The sequence below is a fragment of the Neomonachus schauinslandi genome, chromosome 13, assembly GCF_002201575.2.
Source record: "Neomonachus schauinslandi chromosome 13, ASM220157v2, whole genome shotgun sequence".
Lineage (NCBI taxonomy): Eukaryota > Metazoa > Chordata > Mammalia > Carnivora > Phocidae > Neomonachus > Neomonachus schauinslandi.
The window spans coordinates 28,899,735-28,918,660 of record NC_058415.1 but is presented as its reverse complement, the minus strand read 5'-3'; the positions used below and the strand labels follow the sequence as shown (position 1 = coordinate 28,918,660).

Here is an 18,926-nt window from a genome sequence, read left to right as displayed (position 1 = left end):
CAACAGTGTAAGAGGGTTCCCCTTTCTCCACAACCTCTCCAACATTTGTTGTTTCTTTCCCTGTCCATTTTTGCCATTCTTACTGGTGTAAGGTGGTATCTCAGTGTGGTTTTGATTTGGATTTCCGTGATGGCTAATGATGAGGAACATTTTTTCATGTGTCTGTTAGCCATTTGTATGTCTTCTTCAGAGAAGTGTCTTTTCATATCTTCTGCCCACTTTCTGACTTGATTATTTGTTTTTTGGGTGTTGAGTTTGAGAAGTTCTTTATAGATCTTGGATACCAGCCCTTTATCTGTAGTGTCATTTGCAAATATCTTCTCCCATTCTGTGGGTTGCCTCTTTGTTTTGTTGCCTGTTTCCTTTGCTGTGCAGAAGCTTTTTATCTTGATGAAGTCCCAAAAGTTCATTTTTGCTTTTGTTTCACTAGCTTTTGGAGATGTATCTTGAAAGAAGTTGCTGTGGCCGATGTCAAAGAGGTTACTGCCCATGTTCTCCTCTAGGATTTTGATGGATTCCTGTCTCACATTGAGGTCTTTCATCCACTTTGAGTTTATCTTTGTGAATGGTGTTAGAGAATGGTTGAGTTTCATTTTTCTGCATGTGGCTGTCCAATTTTCCCAGCACCATTTATTGAAGAGACTGTCTTTTTTCCATTGCATGTTTTTTTCCTGCTTTGTCAAAGATTATCTGACCATAGAGTTGAGGGTCCATATCTGGGTTCTCTATTCTGTTCCATTGGTCTGTATGTCTGTTTTTGTGCCAGTAGCATGCTGTCCTGGTGATCACAGCTTTGTAATATAGCTTGAAATCGGGCAACGTGATGCCCCCAGCTTTGTTTTTCTTTTTCAAAATTTCCTTGGCGATTCAGGGTCTTTTCTGATTCCATACAAATTTTAGGATTGTTTGTTCCAGCACTTTGAAAAATGTCATTGGAATTTTGATCGGGATGGCATTGAAGGCATAGATTGCTCTGGGTACCATAGATATTTTAACAATGTTTATTCTTCCAATCCATGAGCGTGGAATATTTTTCCATCTTTTTGTGTCTTCTTCAGTTTCTTTCGTGAGTGTTTTGTAGTTCCTAGAGTATAGATCCTTTACCTCTTTGGTTAGGTTTAGTCCGAGGTATCTTATGGTTTTTGGTGCTATTGTTAATGGAATCGTTTCTCTACTTTCTCTTTCTACAGTTGCGTTGTTAGTGTATAAGAAAGCAACTGATGTCTGTGCATTGATTTTGTATCCTGCCACATTACTGAATTGCTGGATGAGTTCTAGTAATTTGGGGGTGGAGTCTTTTGGGTTTTCCACATAAAGTATCATGTCATCTGCGAAAAAAGAGAGTTTGACTTCTTTGCCAATTTGAATACCTTTTGTTTCTTTTTGTTGTCTGATTGCTGTTGCTAGGACTTCTAGTACTATGTTGAACAACAGTGGTGAGAGTGGGCACCCTTGACGTGTTCCTGATCTTAAGGGAAAGGCTCTCAGCTTTTCCCCCTTGAGGATGATATTCGCTGTGGGTTTTTCATAGATGGATTTTATGAGTTTGAGGAATGTTCCCTCTATCCGTATACTCTGGAGAGTTTTAATCAGGAAAGGATGTTGTATTTTGTCAAATGCTTTTTCTGCATCAATTGAGAGGACCATATGGTTCTTCTCCCTCCTATTAATGTGTTCTGTCACATTGATTGATTTGCGAATGTTGTAACCACCCTTGCATCCCGGGGATAAATCCCACTTGGTCGTGGTGGATGATCCTTTTAATGTATTGTTGGATCCTATTAGCTAGGATTTTGGTGAGGATTTTGGAATCCATATTCATCAGGGATATCGGTCTGAAATTCTCCTTTTTGATGGGGTCTTTGCCTGGTTTGGGGATTAAGGTAATGCTGGCCTCATAGAATGAGTTTGGAAGTTTTCCTTCTGTTTCTGTTTTTTGAAACAGCTTCAGTAGAATAGGTATTATTTCTTCTTTGAATGTTTGGTAGAATTCTCCAGGGAATCCATCAGGCCCTGGACTCTTGTTTTTTGGGAGGTTTTTGATCACTGCTTCAATCTCATTACTGGTTATTGGCCTATTCAGGTTGTCAATTTCTTTCTGTTTCAGTCTTGGCAGCTTATAGGTTTCCAGGAAGTCCTCCATTTCATCCAGATTGCTCAGTTTATTGGCATATAGTTGTTGATAATAATTTCTAATAATTGTTTCTATTTCCTTGGTGTTAGTCGTGATCTCTCCCCTTTCATTCCTAATTTTATTAATTTGGGTCCTTTCTCTTTTCTTTTGGATAAGTCTGGCCAGTGGTTTATCGATCTTATTAATTCTTTCAGAGAACCAACTTCTAGTTTCATTGATCTGATGTACTGTGTTTCTGGTTTCTAATTCATTGATTTCTGCTCTAATTTTAATTATTTCTCTTCTAATGCGTGGCTTAGCCATCATTTGTTGCTTTTTCTCTAGTTCTTTAAGGTGTAGAGTTAGTTGGTGAATTCGGGATTTTTCTATTTTTTTGAGTGAGGCTTGGATGGCTATGTATTTCCCCCTTAGGACCGCCTTTGCAGTATCCCATAGGTTTTGGGCCGATGTGTTTTCGTTCTCATTGATTTCCATGAATTGTTTAAGTTCTTCTTTGATTTCTTGGTTGACCCAAACATTCTTGAGCAGAGTGGTCTTTAGCTTCCAAGTGTTTGAATTTCTGCCAAATTTTTTCTTGTGATTGAGTTCCAGTTTTAGAACATTGTGGTCTGAGAATATGCAGGGAATAATCTCAATCTTTTGGTATCCGTTGAGACCTGATTTGTGACCCAGTATATGGTCTGTTCTGGAGAAAGTTCCATGTGCGCTCGAGAAGAATGAGTATTCTGTTGTTTTAGGGTGGAATGTTCTGTATATATCTATGAGGTCCATCTGGTCCGATGTATCATTCAAAGCTCTTGTTTCCTTGTTGATTTGCCGCTTAGATGATCTGTCCATTGCTGAGAGTGGAGTATTGAGGTCTCCTACAATTAATGTATTGTTATCAATATGACTCTTTATTTTGGTTAACAGTTGGCTTATATAGATGGCTGCTCCCATGTTGGGGGCATAGATATTTACAATTGTTAGATCTTCTTGTTGGATAGACCCTTTAAGAATGATATAGTGTCCTTCTGTGTCTCTTATTACAGACTTTAGTTTAAAATCTAATTTGTCTGATCTAAGAATTGCTACCCCAGCTTTCTTTTGAGGTCCGCTGGCATGGAAGATGGATCTCCATCCCTTCACTTTCAGTCTAGATGTATCTTTAGGTTCAAAATGAGTCTCTTGTAGACAGCATATGGATGGGTCCTGTCTTTTTATCCAGTCTGCAACCCTGTGCTGTTTTATGGGAGCTTTTAGGCCATTGGCATTGAGAGTGATTATTGAAAGATATGAATTAATTGTCATCATGTTGCCTGTGAAGACATTGTTTTTATAGATTGTCCCTGTAAATTTCTGTTGTATATCACTCTTGGGGTCTTCTTTTATAGAACTCCCCTTAATAATCCTTGCAGGGCCGGCTTAGTGGTCACATACTCTTTCAGCTTCTGCCGGTCGTGGAAGCTCTGCATCTCTCCATCCATTCTAAATGAAAGCCTTGCCGGATAAAGTATTCTTGGCTGCATGTTCTTCTCATTTAGTACCCTGAATATGTCTTGCCAGGCCTTTCTGGCTTGCCAGGTCTCTGTGGATAGGTCTGACGTTATTCTGATGTTCCTCCCTCTGTACGTAAGGAATCTCTTCCCCCTAACTGCCCTTAAGATGGTTTCCTTGGTTCTAAGATTTGCAAGTTTTACTATTACATGCCAGGGTGTTGGCCTGTTTTCCTTGATCTTAGGAGGGGTCCTCTCTGCCTCTAGGACTCGAATGTTTGTTTCACTCCCCAAATTAGGGAAGTTCTCAGCTACGATTTGCTCAAATACATCTTCTAGTCCTCACTCTCTCTCCACTCCCTCCGGGATTCCAGTTATTCTGACATTGGAACACTTCATGGTGTCACTTATTTCTCTGATTCTATTTTCATGGATTCTGAGTTGTTTTTCCCTGGCCTCCTCTTTTCCCTTTTTATCTATTATATTGTCTTCCAGGTCGCTTATTCTCTCTTCTGTCTCATTTACCCTAGCTGTTAGATTATCTAGATTGGATTGGATCTCATTGATAGCATTTTTAAGTTCTGCCAATTCACCTTTTATTTCTGCCCTTAGAGACTCTATGTTGCCATTAATTGATTTCTCCATTCTAGCCACTGTCTTCACAATTGCTAGCCTGAATTCCATCTCCGACATCTTGGTTATATCTGCATCCATTTGTAAATCTGCAGCATAAGTCATAATCTCTGAGTCTTTTCTGTTTTGGGGGCTCCTCCTCCTAGTCATTCTGTTGATGGGTGTTTGAGGGAATGTACATAGTCCAAATTATTGACCAGAACCCAAGCAAGATGCACCTGTTTTCTTGGGACCTTAGGGTTGCTGGCCTCTTGTTTTCCCAGGCTGTCTTCTGCAGGAGGGGCCTGCCGCGCTGTTACTCAGGCAACCCTGTTTGGGCGGAGTTGCCCTGCCCCCCTGTGGCGGGGGATGGGCTCAGTGGGAATCAGTCTTTGGGGCTTTTGTTCTCTGGCGCCTTCCCCTGGCGGCTTTCCGCGTCTCTTCTGCGAGTCAGAGCAGAAGAGACCCGTTTCCAACCCTCTGCCTCAGAGCAGAGACCGCAGTCTGTTCTTCAGTGAGCCCTCCAGGCCATACTGTCTCCATTTCTGTCCGTGCTGCTATAAACTGCAGCGGCCTGGGTTGTGTGCCCCTCCGCAGCGCTCCCAGTCCTGTCTCCAGGTCAGGGCACATCTCTGCCCTTTGTGCTTCTAAAACCTCCAGCCGCTCCCAGTTCCCAAGCATGCGTGACTCCACCCCCCGGGTTTCCGCCCCGGGGGCTGCAGTTCACCAGCGCGACCCCAGCACTCCGGGTTTCAGTCCCGGGAGGCTGCAGTTCGCATGCGCGCGACTCCCTCGCTCCGGGTTTCCATCCAGGGGGCTGCAGTTCGCGTGCGCGCCACTCTGTCGCTCTGGGTTTCTGTCCCGCGGGGGCTGCAGTTCACCGGCGCAACCCTGCTGCTCCGGGTTTCCATCCAGGGGGCTGCAGTTCATGTGCACGCGACAGTGCCGCTCTGGGTTTCCACGCCGGGGGCTGCCCTAAAGTCCTTTACCCGACACTACCGGTCTGCGAGTCTGTGCCCCGTTCACAGCGCGCGAGGCTGTCACTCACCGGCGGTGTAGGATCCCCATGGCCAGGCTCCCTCCTGCTGCTGTTTATCCTCCAATATCTGCCCGCAGAATCACGGCTCTCTGCTTCGTACCTCAAAACCAACCACCTGCGAAATTCTGTTTGTAGAGATCCAGATCTTCTTACATCTCAGGCTGGTTTCGTGGGTGCTCAGAGTGGTCTGGTAGATAGCCAGCTCAATTCCGGGGACCAGCTGAAATAGGGTCCCCTACTCCTCCGCCATCTTTCCCCCTCTCCTGATGCTACCTTTTAAAATTGTTTTTCTGTAATAGGACTTACGCAACTTGGCTTTCAATTGGTCCCAGAAAGTCTAGGACTGGCCTTGATGCTAAGATGAATATGAAGAATTTATTGGTGCAGCAACTTATATTTCAGCTTATATACGTATTACCTCATTTAGGTCTTATTTTTGAACTTTCTTGAAAGGTAAAGAAGTGGAAAGAGGGCCAGTTGTACAATAGCATGTAGATTGTTTAATCTTAAGCTGTTTTCTATTTGGTTGATCTTTTTTTTTTTTGTCTCAGGTTGTTGTAGAGTAAGTATGATGTCATTTAGCATATAGTAACTGAAATCGTAATAAACAGAGACATATATCTTTATGCTTTGGCTGCTTTTGTTTCTTTTTACAAGTTCCAGAGTTCTTGTCCTCCCAAACCTTCTTTGAAATAGCCCTAGTAAAGTTGAATTAAGAACCTCTCTTATGGTAGAGTAAAAAAACCAGGATGAAGATATAGGATTATATAGTTATTAATCACCCACAATATTTTGTTCACTGTTACACATTCTTTGTTATTTTTAAACAAATTGGCTTTCCTAAGTATGAGTAAAATAAAGATAATTTTGTAACAAGATTGATTTTATGTAAATGTGCTGTACATCTTAGTTTTGATGATGTGGTTTAAGGATGAAGTTAGGTGGTTACTTGTTAAATTTTATTTGAAATTCCTCCTTTTCTGAAATACTAAATATTCAGATTCCTTCAACCTGTAGTATCAGTTCAACTTGGTCAACAAAAGTATTTTGTTGACCAAAACATAATTTTCTTTTACAGGATTCAAATACGATCATTGAAAGATTCCCCACAATTGGTCAACTGCTGGCAAGAACTTGCTGGAATCCTTTTATCTTAGCATTTGGTAAGAATTCAAAACGTGTCTTCTCAAAATACAAACTTGTAATGATAATTTTAATCTTTGCATTGTTTAACAAAATACAGAGCTTCAAATTACAAATTTTGTCCCATTGTTTACAAAACAACTATTAAGATTTATTCATTGTTCCATTAGAAAGATGGCATCCTTTTCTTGTCCATATATGTTCATATAGATAATCTCACATACACGTACATACACACACCTATACACATGCAGATCTGTAAGAAAACAGAACTTGTATTATAGAGTAGACTCTTCCAGATGATTATCATAACCTCATTTTTAATTCAGCGTGAAATGGTGATAATAATGAAATAATTTCTTGTTTCACAATTTCATGTTAACTCACATTTTCCATGTGTAAAATCATTTTTCAGTGTCTGAATCCTCCCATGGCCCTGACATTATTTAGGGGTGAGATTGTGGTTTTACCCAAGGTGAAGAGGAATTTGGGGACACTTTGGGGGTAGATGTTCCTTTCTTGACCTCCTGCCTACCTGTCTAGCCTCATTTCCTGTGTAATTCTCCACGGGCACACCACACACATGATAGCCAGGTCGAGTTACAGTGACTTGAACGTACATGATGTCAGGACCTGTGACATGTGATTCCTTTGCCTGGAGCTCTGTTTTCATCTCCTGTCCTCTTAAACTTTCTTTGGAATAGTTTTGCTGGGGCTGAGTTAGGAACTTCTCTTAGTGTCTCCATAGCTGATCGCATCTCCCTTAATTACAGCACTTACTGCACTGTTTTGTAATTGTTGGTTTGCCTGTCTGATGTCCTGGAGGACTGAATGCCTCTCAAGAGCAGGAACTGTGGTTTTAGTTCTTTTTGTCGTCCTAGGGCCAAGCGTAGGGGAAGCAGACACATCGGAAGGTGTACCGTTGAGGTTTATTGCCTTGACTTGGCTGTATTTTTAGCTCGTGTAATATTTACTTGATGATAGTTTTGCAGGATAGGTAATTATGGATTAGGGCAAGGAAATCACTTTCCCCATAATGTAAAACTGATAAAAGCCAGGATCCCACCCCTCTAAAGCCTGCATTGTTGTAATGATCCATCCTGTGTATCACATCATCGTGGTTGAAGTGGTCCAGTTCTGGCTTTAACACCAGCCAGCCTCACGTGAATGTATATATTTACTGGACAGGTATTTACTAAGCTTTTTTTTTTTTTTTTTTAAATATGTGAGGCCTAGGAAAACATGGCTACAATTTCTCTCACTGGAAGCATCCAGTCACAGAGAAAAGAGACCTCAGCAGATCAGCCTGACTCAGAACAGGGAGCTGAGAGAGAAAGGAAGTTTTTCAGGGGAGGTCGAGCTGGGGCCGACTCTTAGGAAACAGTAGATGATTCAGGACTTTCCGAGACAAGTCACCAGACTTGCGTGGTTTCAGATCCCTTATTTGTAAAAGGGCTGGACTGATTTATCCCTAGGGCCTTAAACTTGTATCTGTCTGTGATCTTTCCTTTGCACCTATCCCCATTACATTGGCCCCCTCTGACAACCGGAAACAAATCCTTCATCTCTTTTTGTTTCTGTGCCTCTGTTACGTTTCGAACTGCCTGTTAAATTTCAGCTTCCTGTTTGAGGTGTGCCTTGGGTTCTGAGCTTAGTGGAGACTGACAGACAACAGAACTCCATGATGAATCAAGTCTTGCCTGTGTTGCTACTGTTGTTTTGCTAGTTGGGTACTTTTGTCCAGGAAAGGGTCCTTTCTTATGGTTTTATAATAACAGAATAACTTTTTAAATACAGGAAAGGTGAGTTTCCATCAAAGAAAGAAGTTAAGTCTCTCATAATGTTAAGTGAGAATTGGATCAGAAATAAGGATAATAAAAAAGGAGGAAAGATTCAGAAAGGAAAAGACACCATGAAGAGGAGAGAAAAAACTGATAATGGAAAGGGAGGGAACACCTTTTATTCAGGGGTGTTCTCTGCATAAACTTATCGCTTTCACCTTCTTGGAATTCTGACTGGTTGTTTTGAGCTATGCTCTCATGATTAAACATAACAGCTATAACCTCACTATTTGCTATTTATTGCTATATAAAATTTGCCCCCAAACTTGGCAGCTTAAAATAATAAATATTTATTGTCTTAAAAAATGCTGCTTTCACACTTTTAAATTATAGATGAAGGAATTTTAAAAGAATTTTATTTTATTTTTTTTAAGATTTTATTTATTTGAGAGAGAGAGAATGAGAGACAGAGAGCATGAAAGACAGGAGGGTCAGAGGGAGAAGCAGACTCCCCGCCGAGCAGGGAGCCTGATGCGGGACTTGATCCCAGGACTCCAGGATCATGACCTGAGCCGAAGGCAGTCGCTTAACCAACTGAGCCACCCAGGTGACCTGAATTTTAAAGAATTAATTTAGCTTTCATTTGGAATTTTAGTTCAGGATACCAAAAAAAATATTAGGTGGCAAATATATGCTGGTATATTCTTTTCCCTTCCACTCATTTTTAGAATCCAAATTTTCACGAAGATCTGCTGGCAGTGACTGCTTGCATGATGAACCTCAGGCGTTTTCCCATCTCACTTAACTGCCCTGCAGGATGTCCACTCTGAATCTAGGGGTCTCAGGGAGGAGCCTGACAGAAGCCTTCTGCCCTGCAGTGAGTGTTGGTGGCACTCATGAATAACAAGTGATGGCTTGCATCTGTAAATCCCTAAAGCAAAATAAGTTCATTAACAGTACATTTCCGTGCATTTCAGTACATTGACTCTGGGCAAAGGAAGGCACCTCCCAAAGGTTGGGTGAACATTTGTCTGGCTGCTCTCTGTTTTTGTTTTGTTTTGAGAGAAAAATTTGAAAAATGATATACTTGTTGAACTAAGTGTGCATATTCACTCAACACCTGGGGAAAATTTCCATCTTTTAGATGACTTAAGTTTTCTAACAGGGGAAGCTGCTTGTGTAATAAGTATATCATTGGATGTGTCTGACACTCTGTGACATGAAGATAGTTAGAATTGCTTCTAATACTTAAAGCATAGGAAGTACAACGGTCAAATTTTTAATCAGTGGCATCGGTTAAACCTGAAGAATCCTAGGATCTTCGGAGGTTAAATGACATGATTCATGAAATTAACCTATAATACGCAAGCCAGTGATACATTTGAGCTCATAAAAAGTAGGAAAAAATTCAATGTCCCTCAAAATAATACCAGATAAAGTTTGTTTAGAGGTGTTATTAGGGGAGTATAAACTTAGGACGTTTATGGGGAAAAAAGGGTTTAATAAACAATTACTATTAGTGTTCTTTGGTGTATGGTTGAAAATGCAGGGTAGCTTACTGCAGTTTATATTTTTCTTATTTCTTGTTACCGTAGCTCTTAGAAATGCTGTGTTTATGAGACCGTAAAAGATGAGAGGGTAAAGGGCATCAGGTGATTCTGCAGAGGATTGATTCCAGGTGCTGGGCTTCCTCAGCCACCACTCCATGGTCTTCGGATGAAGGCCACGGTTGCTTGGCTCTCGTGTAGGTACTGACATCTTCAGTTTTAGGCATCCTTCTTGCTTCTCAGTTGTGTTGTAAAATCTCCAACTGGAATGGACTCATTTACCAAATGAGGAAGAAGAAAATGGCTCACCGAGTAGATATTCTTGCCAAGTATAAGATTTCAAAGTTCAGTGTTTTCATCACATATTTGGTAAAGTTTTAAATTTTAGAGTAAAGAATGAGGAACGTGTAAGAGGCTTCTATTTTATCCAAACCATTTAGTACTAAACAGAATATATTTTAAAACGATCCTTTTGTTAATTTTGTTTTTAACAAGTGAGGGTGTTTTGGGAAACTAGAAAATTAAAAGATTAAGACTAATATTGACTACTGCCTATAACAGTTATATTGCTTTTAAAAGGTTGAAATTACTAGCAGTTTGCAATATACTTTAAGAGAACTGATCTTGAGAAAAGTGCAGTTCTTTTAGTTATTTCTATCATTCTCTTTTGGCTTTAAAAATTGTTGCTGTGTCAGGGACACCTGGGTGGCTCAGTCATTAGGCGTCTGCCTTCGGCTCAGGTCATGATTCCAGGTCCTGGGATCGAGCCCTGCATCGGGCTCCCTGCTCGGCGGGAGGCCTGCTTCTCCCTCTCCCACTCCCCCTGCTTGTGTTCCCTCTCTCGCTGTGTCTCTCTCTGTCAAATAAATAAATAAAATCTTAAAAAAAAAAAAATTTGTTGCTGTGTCAGAAAGGTAATTGACCACACAAGGGCTAAGCATAAGTGATCCCAAAACCACAAGAATAAAAAACCCCACGAAGTTTCACACATGGTCCTGGATGCTTGTTCTGTGAATTTAATAGTTAGAGATTTTCCTAAAATATAATACATGTATTTCCTTTAAATACAGTGTTTAAAAAATTTGTATACTGATTATCTTTTCTATTTGATAAAACCTACTTATTTTAGTTTTCCTTTTTGCAGATGAAAGCCAAAAAATTCTAATATGGTGCTTATGTTGTTTGATTAATAAAGAACCACAGAATTCTGAAGAATCGAAACTTAACTCCTGGACACGGGTAAGAGTAAATCTTGCCCTGCGCTGCTTTGCGTTAAATTGATTTTTTAAAGGTGCTCCTTGGATAGTCCAGTTCTATGATGTTTTAGAAACTTTTTCAAATACAGTCTTTACTGTTCCATTATCTTGCTGGGTGTAAAGTTATTCAAGAGATTTCATTTTTGCTTGATTATGAATTCCAGAAGATAGCAGTCTTTAGGGTGAACTTTTTCATGCCTGGAAGACCTCACGTTGTGTGATTTTGAAAAATTACTTTCAGGTAATGAAAAGAATGTTCTCTCTTTCCTTCTAGCGATTGTGATCCTTCAAAAAATTGTTTCTCCTTATCAACCTAGTTTAAATACTTACATAATTTCCGTCTAAGTATTTCTTTGCCTCTCTCAGGATCTAATCTGTAGTAAAATGAAAATTTAGAAGTGCCCTGGGAGCTGCTGTCTTTATTTTATATCCTCAAGTTGGTATCCGGGCCAGGGTGCTCAGACTAGCATCCGGTGCTTGTTGGCTGCTGCTTGCTGCTCACCGTCAAATCGGTTCCTTGACTGTGCTAGGCTGCTTAGCTGACAGCGTCCTGCATTCCCCCCACAGGAAGGACAGGCACAAGTTGGTGAATGTTGTAAGGCTGGGCTGTGGCTGCCCTCACCGCCAGCAAGTTGCTGTTCTTTTCTTATACCCGCCATTGTCCTGCTGTAATAACCCCAAGGACTCGCTGATGCCGGTCAGACTCCACTTAGTATGCATATGGTTCAGATTAGCTGCTTAGTATTATGAAATCACCCACCCAGATTAATGCATACAGTTTTGTCTATCAGTCTGACTGGTGATCTCATTCCATTCACTGCTTTTTACCATTACTTTGTTTTATACAAAATTGCTGACAGAGCTGACAAAGACAGTGTTTGTGTTTTTCTTTTAGATTTAAAAGAAGAATTGAAGGGACAGTAGAAATGAAAAGAATTGGGTGGGGGAAGGAAAGGGTGCAAACTTTACTGGAAGGTAAATTACTGTAAAGAGCTAAAGAAAGGAACTGATAAGTAGAATTAGGGAAGAAAAGGTATGAAAAACAAGCTTATAGAAATAGAATAACATATATAGTCTTTAATTTTTTAAATTGTTGCTTTTGTTGAGTATTTGATGTTTTAATGATTACTTAGGATATATTTTTATATTGACTAGTTCATTAAGTCCTGAAATAAGGCATGTAATAAAGTGTTTTTAGGGTCACTGGGTCAACTTTCTTCGTTTAAACTCATGACTTTATTAGCCTGTTTTAAAATTTCTAGCCTTGCATTTTATTCTGTGGATTTCCCTTATTTAATACTGCGTTCATTTATCAGTAGGTACATATAAAGTATAGCACAGGAAGGTTAACTTAAAATCTTAACTCCTGCCATCAGGGAATTCACTGGTAACCAGAGCTATGTACAGGTGTGATGGTGATACAGAGGACACTTGCTCAGACTTGGGGGTTTGTAGATGAGTCCTGCAGGAGGTGATATACCAGCTGAGTTTTGAAGGGTGACTAGGAGAGCAGGGATAGAGCTTTAGGAAGGATATTCCTGTCAGCAAAAAGAACTTGCGCAAAGATGATTGGAGAGAGCCCATGCCCTTTTCAGGGAACTGCAGGTACTTAGATAATGCTTGAGCTTGGGATTTTGGACGGCTGGTAATGAAGCATGAAGCCTAATGTATAATTATAAGAAGTTTTTGGGACGCCTGGGTGGCTCAGTCGGTTAGGAGTCTGCCTTCGGCTCAGGTCATGATCCTGAGGTCCTGGGATAGAGTCCCGCGTTGGGCTCCTTGCTCAGCGGGGAGCCTGCTTCTCCCTCTGCCTGCCGCTCCCCCTGCCTGTGCGCTCTCTCTGACAAATAAAATCTTAAAAAAAAATAAAGAAGTTTTTATTTTATTTTGAAGGCAGTGGGGAAGCCAAAGTATTTTAAACAGAGAAGTCATTTGGCCAGGTGTGAATTTTAGAAACTTAACAGCAAAAGGAAGTTGATTTGGAAGGGAGCAGGGATAGCACTTTGGAAGCTATTGTAGTGATGATGGTGAGAAATCATGCAGCCCTGAATGAAATGGAGAAAAGGGGCCAGACTTATGATATGAATAAGGTAAATATTCAAAAGATGTAATGGCAGGTTAAGTGCAGATGTCCTTAGGTGTAGATGGAGTTGAGCATACTGTTCTTAGGAAAGTGAGCTGATTTACACATAGGAGGGCTGACAATCCTCAGGGCTTGGGAACAGTGGAGCCGTGGGTGAGGGTGAGATTGCCCAGGGAGGGCAGCTGGCATGGGGAGGGAAAAGAGCCTCGGGACAACCTTGGGAGACACTGGCATTTAAGGAGTGAGTGCAGGAATAAGCCACACTGCGGGTCAGAAACAGAGAGTCAAAGGTGTAGAAGGAGAAAACCAGCAGCATTTCAAGAAGGAATGAGTGGTCATTCATATCTAATGCTATAGTGCAGGACTGTCCAACACAAATAAAATACATATTACATAGATAATTTAAATTTTCCAGTAGCTGCTTTAAGAGACAAAAATAAATAAGTGAAATTAATTTTAATAATATTTTATGCAACCCAGTATATCCAAAATACTATCATTTTAACATATAATCAATATAAAAGTTATTAATGAGATTACTTTATAATCTCTTTTCATACTAAGTCATTGAAATCCAGTGTGTATGTTACATTTACATTTTGTATCTACATGTTACATCTTAATTCAGATGCTAAATTTTCACTGGAAGTTCTTGCTCTGTATTTCAATTTCATAAAATTTACAGTTGAAAAAGTAGGCTCACATACCCAAATTGTTACAAAGAAACTTATAACTGAACAAAGTGTCAGTTTTTAAACTTAAATTTAATTAAAATTTTTAAAAATTAAAAACTTACTATCTTCATCGTACTCAGTCCATTTGAAGTGCTCAGTAGCCCCGTGTGGCTAGTGGCCACTGTAGTGGACAGGGCCGCTCTAGAGCATGAAGCAAGATAAGGACCGAAAAGCAGTGCTTGGATTTAGCCACTTAGGAGGAATCACCTTGGTGAGAATAGGTTGAGTGGGAGGTGTGAGAAATAGCCAGATTCTACAGTTCAAGGAATGTGATTGAAACAGCCTGAGTCAAAAACTACGAATTTCCTCCATAAATTCTAAAATTCAATAAAAATTCAGATTATTAAATTTGAAAATGTTGGACTGAGTTGTATGAGTTGTATTCTTAGAACTGAGATGAAATAAAATTTTTGTTTGCTGGCCATATGTTAGCGTATGTTAATATGTTGGAAATACATTAATACAGTGTATTTGTTTTTGTTTCTGTTTTTGAAGTTTTACTGGTAACCTCAAATGTCTCATCAAATAACCACCTCAGTGACTATTCTTACAGTTTAGAGATTTGTTGAAGTCACAGAACTCTTTCACCTCTTTTCGGAATACTTGGTTCTTGAAAAACTTGGTTTTACTGGTGAATCAACTGAACGGATACTTTTTGAGCACCTACTGTTTGTCAGGCCCTACACCAGAGGCTGAGGATATAGCAGTGGATCTAAAGATAGTCTGTTCTGAGAGGTTATAATCCAGGAGGAGATACCAGGCCTGCCAAATTTAGGAGATACCTGTCTTCTCTGGGCAAGACCATACCTCTATGAATTTTATTCTGATGCGAAGAAAACAACAGAATATCAGGTGCAGAGATCAGTGAAAAGGGTTTTACTTCATCTTTATTCCCTTTCAAAATGCAGTGCTAAGTAATATCCAAATGTTACATGTATTGCTTTAGTCCTCTATTTCATTCTTCTTAAAAAAACAAACGACTTTTAAATTATACAGAATCTAACAAACATACAGAAAAGTGTATCAAGCATGAATGACAAGCTTAACAAATTATTACAAAATAATTTGCAGTTATTTTTGTAACTACCATTGTAACTATCACCTAGGTCAGGAAGTAGAACAGAGCATTACCTGCCTCCTCTAAGCTCTCTGCCCCCAGATGCCTCTTCCTGCTTACATGCTCCTTTGTCTCCCTCTGGTAGTAACCACTAGGCTGGCTTTTATTTACATTGCTTTATGGTTTTACCACTTAATTATGCAGTTTGGCTTATTATTTTCACTTGATATAAATGAAATAATACACTATTGTTTTGTGTTTGATTTATTTTGTTCAGAATTGTTTGTGGTATTCAACCATGATCTTAGATGTTGTGGTTGGCCCGTGTTCATTTTCATTGCTGTATAGCACTCCATTTTATTAATGTATCACAGTTTATTTATCCACTCTGCCTTTGATGGGAATTTGTTTCTGGTTGGGGAGAAGTAGGAACAGAGTTGCTGTAACATTCTCTCCTGCATATCCAGGGTTCAAAGCCTATATTTTATAAAGAACTACAAAGGAAAAGAAGAGCAACGGGAGAGTAAGAGAATGTGTTTTAGTGTTTAAACACGTGTTTACAAACACTTGTGAACAAGCCTTGCACATGCCCTGTTTTGTGAAAATAGCATTCTAAAAAAGAGGGAATTACAGGTTATTTTATATGCGTATCTTTAATTGTATCAGCTCATACTAAGTTGCTTTCCACAGTGGTGGTACCAGTTTAAATTCCTATGATCAGTGTATAAGAGTTCCATAGCCTCCTGGTTACTTGGCATTGTCAGACTTTTAAAGTTCAGTTATTCTGGTGGATGTGTGTGGTAGTATCCATTATGGTTTTAATATTTCCCTGAAGTTGAGCACCTGTTTTGTGGCATTCCTGTTCATGTTTCTTAATTAATTTTCTACTTGGCTGTCTCTCTTATTGATTTGTAGAAATTCTTTATATGTACTGAATCTGGGCACCTTTTTTTTTTTTTTTAAGATTTTATTTATTTATTTGAGAGAGTGCATGCAGAGGGAGAACAGGGAACCTGATGTGGGGCTTGATCCCAGGACTCCAGGATCTTGACCTGAACCGAAGGCAGACACTTAACTGAGCCACCCAGGTGCCCTGGGTACGATTTTATTTTATATATATCGTAGCTGTTTTTTTCCATTCTGTGGTTTGTGTTTACATTTCTTTCTTTTAAGGAAGACATTTTAAATTTTATTGTAGTCAAATTTATCAATCTTTCCCTTTGTGTTTAATAATTTTGTATTTTGCTTAAGGAAATTTTCCCCACTTCAAGATCATGGAAATCTTCCATATTATCTTCTAAAAGTATATTGATTTGCCTTTCCCATTTAGGTCAGTGTAACTGTTTTTTTGTATGCTCTAAGTAGGCATCCACTTTCACTTTACTTCCACATGTATACCCATTGTCCCAACACCATTACTGAAAAGTTCTTTCCTCACTGCTGTATGGGGCTACCTTCATCATAAGTCAAGTGTCTTTGCATGTGCAGATATGATCTTAAATCTCTCCATTGGTTTCATCTATCTGTGATGGTTAATTTTATGTCAACTGGACTGGACTATGTGGAGCCCAGATATTTGGTCATACGTTATTCTTGGTGTTTCTGTGAGGTGTTTTTGAATGTGATTAACATTTAAATAGATTAGGTAAAGTAGGTCATCCTCTTTAATGTGTGTGGGCATTTCATCCAATTAGCCAAAAAGGCTAAACCCTCCCATGAGAGTTTTCCCTGTATTGAAATCGAATAAACAATGGGTTTGAGTGAACCCCAAGTTGTATATTTTGTTTTTTGGTGTAATACATCATTGTCAAGGCATTCTACAGGGAGTGTCCTAAATTTTTCGGAAACCAGTGGTTTCAGAAATGATGGTATTATGTATACCAAGTTGCAAGACAGGCAAGGGAGTCACAAGAGACAGTGGGTTTGGTGCTGGAACAACTGCACTAAAGACTGGTCAGCCAAAGGGCAGACACTGCTGCTTTGGAAACATGATTATTCTACACTGTTGGTAATTTCCATTATTATTCGTTTTGTGTTGTTTGGGATTTGGAAATGCTAGTCTGGCTCAGCTCAGATGTTGAAATGTAGGGAAAGAATTATTGTCCACAATTGAATGGTACTTTAAAAGGGAAAATAGCATATTTCTTGAGGGCAATTAGTGAAAGACAATAGAGGCAAGGTGGAATTCAGGGACAAGGCTGGGGATGCTGGAGATTTCTCTTCCACAGCTCCACTCTGACAAAACATTGGCAATCCTGTATGACTGCTGTCTCTTTTGTTTTGGTTTTACTTTTGAAATAACGAACACAATACTAGTATCTTTTCCTACCTGTATTCTATTTGCTTGACTTTCTAAAACCTGCAGTTTCTTTGTTTCTTTGAATTTTTATATTCACACATTTGGCGGATAGTTATTCATTGCTTTCCCAGTATCCATCTCCCTCCTTTCTTACCTTCTTACAATACTGTGCATTTCTCAGCTGTGCATTGTGCATCTTGGGTGATACTTACCCCACCATGGTCCTGGAGTTAGTCCTGCCTGGCTTAATCAGGACCACCTCTCCCTTTCCTTGACCACAGCGATTGGTCAAGATGGACATATAGCCCATGCTGGAAATTCAGTCCTACAACTTTTGTTTGATTGATCAGGGAAGTGGATTTTATCTTTCCTCCTGAACATGAATTAGGTAGCACATAGTCCCTGAAGTTGCTGTCAGTCATTGTGGGTCCACGAGGACAGAGCCTGCCTGGGAATGAAGTTAGTCCTGAGGAAACAGAGCTGAGAGAAAGAGAAAGACGGTCACGTTCAGGTTGTTTTTGTTGGGGCCCTGGACCAAGCCTCTCCTGGACTTCAGTGCTCTGGTACATTCCCTTTCCTGTTCAAGCCAGTTTGGTTTAGCGTTGTTTTTACTAGCAGCCAACAGCATCCTAATGGAAAAAACAGATTTATTTTGAGGTTTAATAAACTTTTTTTGAAGGGTTTCAAAACTCAGGTATACACATACACAATTGCAAAAGAAAAAAAAATCTCATTTACTCAAAGGGTAATATGAATCAATAATGAATTGGACAAAATAATTATAGTTACTTAAAAGTTGCATACTTGATTCAGAGTTGTTTTTCCACCACCGCTTCTGATGAAGATGTATATTAAAGAAGGCCTCCTTGGAGGGTGTTGGCAGCAGCATGGTGGCATGACAGTCTCGTTTTTGCCCCTGCTAAACATTTAAAATTCAACATTTGTCCACGAAGAGAAATGCCTATGTGGGAATTGTGGGATCCAGCAACATACGCGAGGGACCCAGAAGGTGTCTCACCTTCCTTTGAATCAGGTAGACCCCAGTGCGGGCAGGTAGACCCCAGTGCGGGCTGTGGAACTGGCTGGAGCCTGTGAACTGGCTCCAACCCCTCAGCAGAGGCCCCTGGAAAATGCTGACTTGGGCAGATATCCACAGAGGCCAGAGCCTTTACAAGTCCGGGTTTCTAGAGGAGAGATTCCGGCACACTGCTGGAATAGTAATACAAGTTTGGACACTTTAAAGTGGGCCCTGTTTCCTTTCTCGGCTTGTGTGAGAAAGAACAAGGTGAGAATGGAACTCCAAGGCACATGCAGCAGCAGCCCAGCCACCCCAGTGGACTCATTTCACGTTGGTGTGGATTAGGATTTCAGACACCGGACATTTGGAGTAACAGAGGGTGTGTCATAAGTGGTAGGACCAGGGCCTGCAGAGCTTATAGGAAGAGAATTGGACAAAAATGTTAAAGCATCTATAGGTCACATAGTTCTCCTAGAATATAAATTATTTTTCTTATAAAAGCTAGGAAACTTCTAGCATTCATATTTATAGATAAGTTGAAATATACTTTCTTTGTATTCTGTCCACCACCAAACATAGTGTTTGGAGACTTGAGAGAGAACAAGACCAACTTTGACCTAATTTGCCTCCCTGTTACCGAAAGCCAGGTCTGTCTGCCCGTTGCTCTAAAGGCCAATACTCAAGAGATGAGTGTTTATGATAAAGGAATATGAGCTTTATTCAGGAGGCTGACCACCTGGGGAGAAGG

The 18,926-nt window shown here is 40.0% G+C and overlaps 1 protein-coding gene across 1 annotated transcript in view; it reads left to right on the top strand.

Annotated features, from left to right (window-relative positions):
- The window catches only part of FANCC (FA complementation group C), a 281,479-nt gene that overhangs the window by 103,882 nt on the left and 158,671 nt on the right, over positions 1 to 18,926 (top strand). The window contains exons 4-5 of the mRNA XM_044920602.1: positions 6,339 to 6,423; positions 10,876 to 10,970. Of these exons, the coding sequence (XP_044776537.1) occupies positions 6,339 to 6,423; positions 10,876 to 10,970 (180 nt within the window). The remainder of the gene's footprint in view (positions 1 to 6,338; positions 6,424 to 10,875; positions 10,971 to 18,926) is intronic.